This window comes from Pagrus pagrus, assembly GCF_965226575.1.
Source record: "Pagrus pagrus genome assembly, chromosome: 1".
NCBI lineage: Eukaryota > Metazoa > Chordata > Actinopteri > Spariformes > Sparidae > Pagrus > Pagrus pagrus.
This window is the reverse complement of record NC_140185.1, coordinates 24,542,188-24,554,649: the sequence shown is the minus strand read 5'-3', so window position 1 is coordinate 24,554,649 and position 12,462 is coordinate 24,542,188. Positions and strand designations below refer to the sequence as shown.

Sequence of the window (12,462 nt, the reverse complement as noted above, 5' to 3'; positions counted from 1 at the left end):
TTTCTTTTGCATGCGTTTCTGCCTGTCCTAAAATTACTACAGCACAGCACAGTAAGAAGCAGTGTGCATCAATTTTAGATTTACATTTATATTTATTCATTCTATAAATATTTACACCTGATGTGGATTTTTTTTAGATTAATGAATTTATTAAAATTTTAAGCAAAGAGGCATTTTCCATAAATTTAAACTGCTAATTTTTTTTTTAAGGAAATTATGCACAATTTTAATCAGTCAACCTTCATTTAATTAAGTCCCATTGAAATCAAGATCTCATTTTCAAGAGAGACCAGAGAAGCTAATGTATAAAAAAATATACAATTTAGGAAGCACAACTTCATAATTAAAAATGATACCAATAGTTACGTGATAGTCAATAATTAACTGTGATAAATAAAACACTACAATAGTTGCACAATAGATATACAACCAATATAAGTGCAGATGACTTGACTTCCCTATAACCTAGATTTTAGATTTAAATATGAGGAGATATATTGTGTTGACCCGTACTCAGGTCTTAATGTTACTTTAAACTACTACCCTACAAGGCCAATATTATTAATATTATATACTCTGTTTGTAGTAAAAGTTTAAAATCTGAATTCCAAACCAGAGAAAAAATAATGATTTGATAAAAAGTGCTGCATAAAACATCAAGCTGTAACTGTCATCTGAGGTTTGTGTTACTTTCAGCTTTGTAAAACTGATGCATGAGACAGGTGTGTGTGTGTATGTGTGTGGGCAGGAAGGTACCAGTTAGTGTTAACAAGCTTTCACACGGTTGAGTATTCGTACATGATGGGTGTCATACAGAGTTTCGTAAGTCATTTAGTTTTTTCATTCATTGAAACTTTATATTCTGTAATGCTGCTGTAAATGATTTGGATTTTATTTGTACATTTTATTTTTAAGTCTTCTGTCTGGATTAGTTTTAAGAATGATTGGGACTTCAGTTTGTATTACAAATTGTATAACGTGTATTTCACGTTAGTGCTCCGTGTTTGGACAGTATTTCAAGCTTTGCCCTGACCCCAGTTAGTGAGCTCCCCAGAGATGACCTCATCAGATGGCTGATTAGATAGACACCCTTGGTTTGACGGGGATGATGCTGAACAGTCACAGTCACCTCTGGGACCCTGGGCCTTGTGTTTATCTTTGTTTGGGTTGCTGAAATTTACCACTGACATTAAAGGCTGCAGATAATGGAACAGGCAAACAAGCCAGAGGCCTGACCTCTTTCATCTGGGAGGAGAACAAGGAGTTAAAAGGACAAAAGAGAACAAAAACAATGCACAGATTAAAGTCATTACTCACATTCTGGCCTGTTGTAAATTATTCATGTAGGGCTTGCGTGAGTGTACAGCATTAATGCAAACCTTGATTTTTAGATTGCTGGCAGGCTCAAGAAGAGCCTGTCACCAATCACTAAGGTAGTGTTTGTTGTTTGGAGACCATCTAAACCAGGCTGCTGCGACCTGGAAAGTACATGACTGAACCACATGAAGGTCACGTTGTCGCTGAGGCTCTTAACTGTACGTGTACATTGATATTTTTGCTTTACTGCTCTTTTAGTTTATTGTGAGTTGTGACGAGGATGAATCAGCTTGTTGTCATGCTTTCTAACTGACATACGCTGAACGTTTGCTCAAAAAGTAGGTACATGACTGAATCATATTCATTTAAATATGGTGATATTTTGCTATTCTTTTCTTGAGTCAACCTGGTTTCAGTTGTGTCATTTCTAGTTTCTGAATGATCTATTTCAAATCAGCTGAAACTAAGTTAAAAAAGAAATACATCCACACTTTCCCACCACTGAAGTCTCTCTTTCTTCATCTCACTCCTTCCCTCCTCCACATCTCTCTCATGACTTCTGATGGTCATTGTCTCATTAATTCCACAACGTGAAACAGTACAAATCTGTTTGTTTGATGATGAGAATGTAAACAAAGTGAAGTGTTTGTCAGGAAAAATAATACTTTCAGGTTTCAGGGTTTTTAGTTTTTCCAGTAAGTTGCTTAGTACAGATGTCCAACAAATGTGGTGCGTCAGGTTTCTTTCTGCTAGTAGATAAAATGGATATATTTAGCAGCTTTGCTAAATACATTTACTGCTGTCAGCCGTTGAGAGCCAGTTTAAATAGCTGTTGTTCGAAGGCAGCTGTGCTCAGTTATTGATCTGTGTATAGCCTTTTTTCAAAATTGTAAGCATGATTGAAAACACAGACGCATGCAACACATAGAACAAAGCAGAATTATAATGGGCAGGAATGGTTAAACATTGCGCCCTAATGATTTCCACCGTCTGTACTGTAATTTGATTTATATGACATTTTTGTCCACAACATTGAAATCTTGTTCCAATGTCAGTCCATTGTGTTTTATAAACCAGTTTGCAAAGAATCAAGTATTTTTGTCACGAAAACCACAGAACAAATAAAGAATATTCGTAAAAACCAAACACATGCACATAGAAAAACTGTGTTTGTTGTTTTGGCTTTTTATAAAGTTTTGGCTGAATGCTTACCATAAAACCATTTACTGCGAATAAAGAGCATGGTAATCGGTTTCTTACATTCTGTTTTAAGCCTATTATTAATCTTCACATATGATTTCAAACATAGGCTCTACAGCCCAGAATATTATTTTTTTCTGCTTGATATTTTTACTCTGTGGTTGGATAAACTAACGGCCTCCGTCTGTTTAATGAGAGCTGGGGAATTTTAACAAAGATGATGTTGTGTAACAGCTGTAGATGGCAGCCAGTCAAGTTCATTTAAATTTCAGATTTAATAAAGTTCACGATGTCTCCTCACGCAGCATTCTCTTTGAGTGGCTTCTTATATGAGGAAGTGTCTCTAATCGAGACCTTTTTTTAAAAAGTTTATAAAAGTGACAGCTGTAGGTAGCAGCACATTCTGTTCTGAGAGCTGCAGGTGTAGCTGCTGAAGAGCATCGTCTATATGGACACAGAAAGGGAAAGAAAACTCATCTCGACATCTTTAGTTCTGCTTTGTGTGAGACACATGTGACACAGGAATTAAGTTTTGTGATTGAAGATTTGACTACAGTTCTTATTCCTAATGACAATGTTCATGTAACATGTGTGCTGTACTGTTGGCCTGTTGTAATGCATCGGGGCTCAACAGTGTTGCCCCAAAGATTTGCTTACTCTCTTGCAAACCAAAGACACCGCTCCTGTACCTCATTAGTTAAGACGACAACCATGAACTGCCACGTCCCCAGTTTGAGTCTGGCTCTGGAGCTTTGTAGCATCTCTGTCACCTGTTTCCTCTCATCTCTACCGTCTGAAGCTGAGGCGGAAAAATGCTTTTGGGGGGAAAAACAAGGCCAGTTTGCTCCGTTCACCTATCACAACTCATGCACATTTGTTGGTACTAAGTTTTTTTGTTATTAACTTTGATTGATTTGATTTGTATAATACTGTATCTTGTTAGGTACTTTTGAACATTATTGTAGATAAGTGCTTTGTAATGAGGAATTTATCTTTGCTGGATAGACTCACAGTTATTCAGGCTGACAGTAATCTAAGAGTTTAACAGCACTTAACAGTCTGGTTCAATACAGGATACTGGGCCCAAAGGGCGATGTAGTACTCACAATTTCTTTTTGACAAAATTGAAAACAAACTGTAACACGAGTCCTTGTGGGATCATCTGTAGGTCTAAAGTGTGCAATCACTGATTTCAAGGGTCTATCATTATCAGACTTGTATTAGAATAGCATTAGAGGTTTATTTAAAGTGGAAGCAGACAAACAGGCAAACCAGGTATTAAATTGCATTCTATGTGGTGCTAACGTCTTAAAAAGTCTGAATGAATCAATCAATTAAATGAATTCATGACACAGCCAGGAATTATGGGCGGGTGGGGGTCTGAATCCCCCGTGCACCCCTCACTCTCCAAGTCAGCCCTCTCTAATTAGAACCAGAGCTTCTTACAGGAAACAATCTTCCTGTCTGATGACATCATTGCTAAATCCATGGGGGTGAGATGAGGGTGACCTCAGCCTGTGGATTTGCTGTGTGTTTCAACACCCAAACAAATCCCAAGAAAAGCACCTTGTGATGACTCGAGTGTCTGTAGAGAGGGTAGTGTGAACAGTTGGGTGGAGTTGGGACCATTGGTTTTCAAACACCCCCCGTCATCCTCCGGGCACAATTTAAAATTGCTGTCAACACTGTGCAAATATACTGTATGTATATAAATAGATAGAGGAGAGTCATCGTTCCAGAAATATAAGATTTTTATATGTTTTCCGTTCTCAGGAATGCCTTGAGGGAATTTCTTCAAATTTGGCACAAATGCCCACTTGGACTCAAAGCTGAATCTGATTAGATTTTGGTGGTCAAGGTCTCTGTGACCTCACTAAACACCTTTTTGGCACCTTTTTATTCATTTAATAATTATGACAAAATTTTATACAAATGTCTAATAGGATAAAATAATGAAGTGATGACATTTTATATCCAAAAGGTCAACTTCACTGTGACGTCATAATGTTGTGTGAAACATTTTCTGTCCTTTATTCAACACCATACCTCGGACACAGCAACAGTAATAGTTTCAGCCTGTATTTGTTTTTCACTCACATTAAAGGAAATGCTTAATTAGCTTTTAGCATTTCCTGTTTGCAGAACACAAACAGATTTATAGACAACTTTCACTGGATTATTTTGATACTGAAGTAAACATAAAAACTTTTGAAGTTATAAGGGCTGTCTTTTTTTCCTCTGAATGTTTATTTGTGATAATGATATCATTCACAGCAAATCTAAAAATGTGTGAATCACGTCTGTGTGTTCAGATTTGAATGAGTTATGACTCTGGGATTGAGTATGATGAGTGGTAATCGGGCACTAAGGGTTTTAAAGTACCTTAACTGCCTCCATGAGCTGTGTGTCACAGCCACTTCTCCTGCTCCAACTGCCGACCAGTGGGCCAAACTATAATAACTTACTTTCTGTTTTGTTTTTTACTACACCGACATGCACCTGTCTCTTGCCTCACGCCCCCCTTCAACTCTCACAGTTTGAAGTGCTACATCAAGTCTGTGACCTGTGTTATAATCAGTGATTCATTAAGTTAAATTAATTAAACCTCTCCACTATACTTGAAATGCATAGACATTCCTACTGTGTCTCCTGCAGAGTCAGTATATAAAGGAAAGGGCTGACAGACAGTGCTCTGAGTCAGCCACCGCTGGAGTTATACATGTGCACGATTTCCCAAATTAATGCCCATTTCTCCCCTGCTTTAATGTGTTTTCCTCTCAACAGCGTGCAGTGTGTCTGGACTTGTTTTAGACCCCTTCAAACACTTCTATCATTACCATTTTCCTTAAAGCATCGACTTGAAACGGCGCCAGATAGAAAGCGCTAACCGCATGTAGAGCCAGTGTTTTGGACGAGTTTAAAAGAGTCCTAGAGAAGAAAGGGGGATAAATAATAACAGTACTAAAAGGAAAAGCATAATAAAGGCCTAGTTTTCTTAGGGAAGTGGAAGCTTTCATCTTTTTCTATAACAATAATGTTCTCAATGAGTCTGCAGGCCTGTGTTTAGTCCAGGAAGCTTCGAGTGGTAGACATGAAAGGCTTCACTCAGACTGCTCAGGCCAGGCTCTCACTGGAATATGGTATCTATCCTCTTCTACCTCTCCTTTCTTCTCCTCTCCTTTGCTCTCCCCTCCTCCCACATGATAAAGGTAATGGGGAGCTGTGTGGCTCGCAGTGACAGTAAACCATGGTAAAATGGCTGTCGATGTTTTGCCCCCCCCCCCCCGTCTGAGGCCCCCAGGGTTTAGGAAATGGAGCATTATTTTCATGTTTCCGACGTCACGAGCCAGCCCCCTTTGCAGCTGTTGCATGCTTTACAACTCTTGTGTTTACAGCCACTTCTCAGCTAAAGGTCTCACCCTGCCAGCACCGAAACTCTCATAGTTCACATTTCATAAATCCACTGTTTTTTCCCCCCCTCTCATTATCTAGATTTGGATTCATGGATTTTTTTTGTTATTATGATTTGAGCCTTCACTTTCTCTCACTAATGACTCCTAATTGGTGTATGAGCCATGTGTGGGAACAGGTAAAATGTGTTGCCAGATGGTTGTGTTCTCACAAAAGCCATATTTTTTACCTCGCTGCCTGTAGACTCATTTAATCATCACAAAAACAAAAAGATTAGACACTTGGGATTAAAATGCGTGGAAGAGAACAGGCTCACTTATTTATGCTTGCCTTTTAATTACACATATTAATGAAATCCTGCTTGGAATGAAATTATTTTAGTTCCAGTTTGTCAGGGTTCTCTTGCAGAAAATCAGCTTTTTTTATGCCTGGAATTAAATATTTTTTTCTCTCTCTCTTTCTAAATCCGCTCACACATTTGTTTTCCGTCCCTCCCACTTCCCTTTATCTTTTTTATACCCACCTCCCCGTCGCCTCCCTTCCCCCTCGCCCTTTTCCTCTTTGCCTCAGCACTTAGAGGCTTAAGAGAGGGATGTATCACATGAGCCACTCCCATCTGACAGCCACCCCTTCCCACAGTGTGGAATGGTACGATCCTGCTTTGCATAAGTTTCCTCTGAGTGGGTCGTGTGTGGAGGCCAGTACTGGAAGAATTATTAGTCCCTTTTGAGCGGTTTGGATGTATGTGTAGAGAGAAGGCTAGTGTGCTGCTATAGTCTACCTTTATCTCTTAAACTGTTAGAGCTATAATGTATTGCGCCTACCCTGTCCCTGGAATGGGCAGTAACTCTTTAATGTATTACTACAACGGGAAATCGGTGAGTAGTCTCTTTGGGAATGTGTGTGTGTATTAGACAGAGAAGAGCAGCAAGAAATGTGTGTGTATGTGTTGCTGTCTGTCTCAGTCTGCTGTCCATTTGTGTGTCCTTGTGTCCATAATTTTGAAACTTTATTAATTTTAAGATGAAAACAATGTGTTCATGTGTGGGTGTGTGAATGCATGTGCCTGAGGCTCCTCTCTCATTTTCCATTACATCAGTTCAAGCTGTATGACAGTACAATTTAATAACACGATTCAAGTGTTTTAAACTTATTTCACAACACTTTTTATGATGCTGTACACCACAGCTTTTGCAAAAACAAACAAAATGTTCTTGGCGATGTGTGAAAAAAAAGTTGTGTCATTTTAAAAACTTTTTCTCACATGCAGAATGAAACTGTGTGGCAAGGAAAAAAAAACTTTTTTGCAGCCTTGAATTTATTTTTACTGGCTGGTTGCTTCAGCTCCGAGACTGGGTTGAAATAATAACAAGTGGGAGTCTGGGAATGATTAAGGGAGAAAGGCTGCCTGTTGAGGTTAGACTTTCCTGTTTGCAGATTGAGCTCCAAGCACCACTGTTGCTGTTATTCCATCTGTTTTTAATCACGTTGGCATTCTTGACACCGCAGGGAGCCTAATGTGATTTCTGAACTTCTCTGTAATGACCTCTTTGATTTCTGTTAACTCTGCAAACGTTTTGATGGAGTTGAGTTTTTACCGTTATTGCTGCAAAAGATGAGTTGTCGTGCTTGCGTTGCAGAAAGTTCTTAGAGCGTGGTGCTTTGAAATAAATCCTGTTTTTACGGTGAATGTTATGTTATCGTAAAAAAACAATCCAGTGGGCTTATGAATCTACTCAAGGATGCAGTTTTGACAATGGCTGAATGAGCTCTGTAGTGCATGTCAGTAATCCTTAAGTAATGATCCTGTCATAAGCAAATTACACAGGCAGATTTCCACCTGTCATTGCCCGCGCTGTGTTTGCTATTACATAAAGGGCACGTGAAGTAAAAAATAAAGTGGTTAGCCTTTTTATGATATTGCTTTGAAAAGGTCATCTCACTCAACTCCGTGTTTTAACTCCCCTCACAGCATTTCCTCTTGGTTCCCACTGCAAATTAAAAAAAAAAAATGACTTTGATCTTTTTCATATTAAGTATTAACAGGCTTGTGTTACAGTTGGCGATGGGGAGAAAATTGATAGCATGTGGACAGAGCGGAGCAAACGTTATGATCAAAAGCCTTTGCAGAATAACCACTACCAACTTTTTTTTTTTTTCTCAAAAGAAAAAAGACTGTGCTCATTCTTTGCATCAACTTGATCCACATTAATTTGTTATAATGCAGAGTTGCATAGCAGGCTCACCATCTGGAGCACTGGGAGAATTCACAGTGGGCCATTGGCTTGTGAGCTGGTGGCATGGAACCAATACAGATGGAGCAACTCACTGATTTTTCTTCCGTTGCCCATTAGTGAAATGGAAAAAATCGAAGTGAAAGCCCTCCAGTGATTGTTAGACCTTTTTTCCCCTTGTTTTGCCTTATTGAAAGCTTCTGCTCTACAAGTGGAATGTCATAAAATTATATCTGAAATGGCAAAAACATGTGCTCTTCAAGGTGCCTGTTGTTGTTATTTTGTCGTGCAACAGGTTCTACCGTGCTTCGCAGAGGTTAGCTCTCATAGCAAGAAAGCTAATCCTTACACATGTGTTGCACATGCACTGAAGCATGCATGCTTAGGTGCATATGTAAGTCAGAGTGCGGGTAGTACGGTGGTGTGATGTGTTTGTGTGTCGACCTATAACATACTGTATGTATACGTAGCACATGTTGTGAGTAGTTAATGAGGTCGCATTGATGCCAAAACCAAATTTTTGTGGTATTAACGACTGGAAGGTTTTATTCTGCAGTGGGGTTGCTCTATTTTTAGAGGACCTGACTCCCAGTAGGCTGCTCTGCTGTCAGAATGTGCACTTCGATAAAAGCTGTTCCTGCTTGGCTGAAGAAGAAACATGCTGGATCTTCAATTATATGTTTCTGTTTTAAGACAGACTTAAGTTGTGTATCCAGATGCATATTTATGTGTTTTCACTTTCTCTGTAAAATATTGCAAGGTGTCAGACTGGAGCATAAAGTATTAAGTGTAAGAGCATTTACTTGTTCCATGTTGAAACACTGAACAGGCTTTTGAACTTTTTGATAATCCTAATTGAGAGCACTCTGTCAGGCAATTTTAGCACAGTATAGTATTTTTTTAATGGGAGAAGTGTTTTTCAAACTCAACCAAATAAGTGTGAAATGTTCCTGTCAAGCTCGCAGCACTGGCACCGTCTGCATTGTGCTTAAAAACATCCGTGATGTCAAACTTAACTTCATCTATCAGAGCGTCGTGCCAGTGAAAGTTAGCCTTTGTGAGAGTTTTTAATGTCACAGTTTTATGCGTGACAATACTGAGCTCTTTATTTTCCGGAAAGCATTGGCAGGTATCACGCACAAATGTTGAACAACGCCCCTCCAAGCAGGCTGAGCCAAGCTGTAGTTTGAGGAGGCATTGTGTCTGTCGTGCACACCAAGCCTTGTTAAGTGTGTAAGATTTGGACATGAAACAAAATGCCCCGGAGATGTGGTTTGATTCCAAGTGATGACACACAGGACATGCCGTTTAGAGTGCGTTTGAACTCTTTTCTTTGAGCTTCTTGGCTATTAGCCCGTTTTTTTCCTTAGTTTTATTTATTTATTTTCCCCCTCCATGCCTGTTATTATGTTACATTCTTAGTGTAAGTTGACAGTTTGTCTTTTAATATTTGATATTTTAATCGGTGTGGCATGAAGTTCAAAGGCAGGTGCCACAGGCTTGGAGGCGAGGTGTGCAAGATATATTCACTTCTAACATGAGTTGCTGTTGAAAGTCACAGAACCTACAACCTATAACTCAAATACAGTATCTTCTATCTGAAGCAGGGTGTTCAGCAACACCTCCAATTGTTTCTGCATCACTCCCTTCAATCATAAGTCCTCACAGCTTATTATTCACTTATCAGGAGGTAAAATTATGACCTCATTGTATGCCTTGCTGTAAATAATAGTTAATCATATAAATAGCTGCCAAGTCATCGCTGAGGGGAAAGGACATACATTTCAGAGCATAAATAAAAACGGTAAATAATAGCTTGGCAAATAAACTTTAGCTTTGACTTTTACAGTTTATTTTATTGATATTTTTATGCCAGTGAGACTCAGTTTAGGATATGTGAACACTGGTGAAATATATGGTACAGATGGGAATTTATTTTTTAATAAAAGGTTCCCGCTGATGCTCAAACAACTGGTGTAGATCTGTGTTGGTGTGCTGATCCGTGTGAGTGACGGCTTTTAATTAATAGCCTTGTAAAAGGAAACCCAGGCGGGCCCTCTCTTCCATAGGCTGGCGGAATGAGTCACCCAGTGTTTGGGATGGTTTATTAATGCTTTGACTGGTTAGCCCAGGGTAAAAAGGACAATTAGCATTATCCACTGCCATATGCTGCCCATTGAACGTCGGCAAAAGACAAAAGGCCGGGGCTAACCTGAGATCTCCATGGAACTACTATCAACCCCGGTCACATGTGTAAGCCAGAGGACCCATGAGAGCCCCACCCCTCCGAGAGCACTTTAATTACACACCCAGACAACAACACGCTGGAGTCCAGCTCACTCAGCAAAGGAGCCCTGAGTCTCGCTGTGTCGATACTATGTTCACGTGGGCGATTTAATTTGCATACTTTGGTTGCATGGAATATTTCCCACCAGCGCTGTGTCATAAAACAACTTAAAACAACCTTCATCAGCAGACATTAGAAGCTAATCTTCATGTGATGTGTGGCTGTTAAAAGAGGGATTTATCTGACAGAGTACGGCACACAGGTTGAAAATGTGCAGGTGGAATCTAGCTGGCAGGTCTGGCTCTGATTAGTGTTACACGATGGTGGGGTCATCCAGCCCCGTCTGTGGGAGGGAGAATTTGCTCAAACCTTCTCTCCCTTCTTCCCTCCCTCGTCTTCCTCCCTCCCTTCATCTGGAGTGGATGAAGTCAGAGACCACATCACTGGTTTTTGGCCTCTAGTCTCTTTGATCCTCCCGCCCTAGCTTGGCACACACACACAGCTGTACAACAGCATGCCCATTGTACCTCTCCTTTCACTGCCACCACCACCAGCTTGCAGGTACACATGTAAAGAAAGCAAAGCAAGCTGTTTTTGTACCACTCATTTGATTTCTGCCTCTCTGGGAATGCTGTAATTTGCCAGGCATTTAGTCTATGCATGTAAGCGGGTGTCATTATACTTCCATTAGAGGTTGAGTTGATCTGAAATGCAAATACCCCTGATAATCCACTCCTCTCCTCATGAGCTTGATTGCTTGCTAGTCATTAAAGTGTGTGTGCATTTGTGGCTTTAGGGCCATATCTACGAGACATGTGTTTTTACTTGTGTGTGCGTGAGATCAAATACTTTTATGTACATACATTCTTAAGCATGATTGTACTTTGCATTCACGTTGAAAGTGTTTACTTACTGACAGTTTTCATAGGGTTCATCATCAGCTGGATAGACTCCACAATGCCTCTTACTAATGACGTTTATGCTCTCGCTGCAGGTGTACGCACCATCTCCCAACACAGAAGACTTCAACAGAGATTCACCGTCTTACTCTTCTCCTAAACCCTCCAGCAGTATGTTTGCAAGCACTTTCTTTGGTAAGTTCAGAAGCGAGTTCACATGTTTACACTGCAGGGAAACAACCAGTGCAGCAGTTTAACAGAGTTTAACATCATGTTGTATTCTTAATGCCCTCTTCTGACCAAGGTCTCTTATTTATACCCCGATCCAACCGCAAATCCAAGTATGACTGTGCTTTGCCGTTAAGACTCTGTCCATCTTGAACAACTTCTCAAAATTGTTTTTTATCCATTGTTTACCCATTGTTTTAATATATATAATAATATATATATATATGTATGCTTTATATTTTGCTGTTTCTGTATTCTGTGCTGCATTTTGTAACTTTGAAAATCTTATATATTTAGTTATTCTTACACAACAGGCTTTTATATTATATTTTTTATATTCTATTGTTTTCTGATGTTATCTGTGAATTATTGACAAGATGAACTTCAGTAATGTGCTTTTTTTAAATAATCATCATTTTGGCATTTCTGGCAGTTATCATGATGACCTGAATAAAGCCAGAAGTATATTTTAATATAAGTGATATTGTTCAGTATTTATTTAATTGTGATTTATTCCCAGACCTAGACAGAAATACAGACTTCTTTGTTGGTTTTAGCTTTGTGTTATCTCAGCTATGCTCAGGACAAGGATCATGTTTCAGTCGCGAGAGCAAAAAAACAAGAAGCGTTCCTTAGATGACCCCAAGTTTTAATAGGGTTAGAGGTTAGCGGCCGTCTGGTACCGTCTCAGTGCATGTTGTATACGATAATAAGCATAAATGATTCCTTTTTTTTCTTTAGACGGTACCCACAGTTCTTCTGACCCTTGGAACTCGTCCAACGGGATCAGTCAGCCCGGCTATGGTGGGATGCTCGGAGGATCTTCATCTCACATGCCGCAGTCAGGAAACTACAGCAGCCTGCACTCACACGACCGTTTGGTAAG

At 39.6% G+C, this 12,462-nt stretch overlaps 1 protein-coding gene across 8 annotated transcripts in view; it reads left to right on the top strand.

Annotated features, from left to right (window-relative positions):
- The window catches only part of tcf12 (transcription factor 12), an 88,941-nt gene that overhangs the window by 57,805 nt on the left and 18,674 nt on the right, over window positions 1–12,462 (top strand). For all 8 annotated transcript variants that reach the window (XM_084359448.1, XM_084359447.1, XM_084359451.1 and 5 more), the window contains 2 exons: window positions 11,444–11,543; window positions 12,318–12,457. In XM_084359448.1, the coding sequence (XP_084215574.1) occupies window positions 11,444–11,543; window positions 12,318–12,457 (240 nt within the window). The remainder of the gene's footprint in view (window positions 1–11,443; window positions 11,544–12,317; window positions 12,458–12,462) is intronic.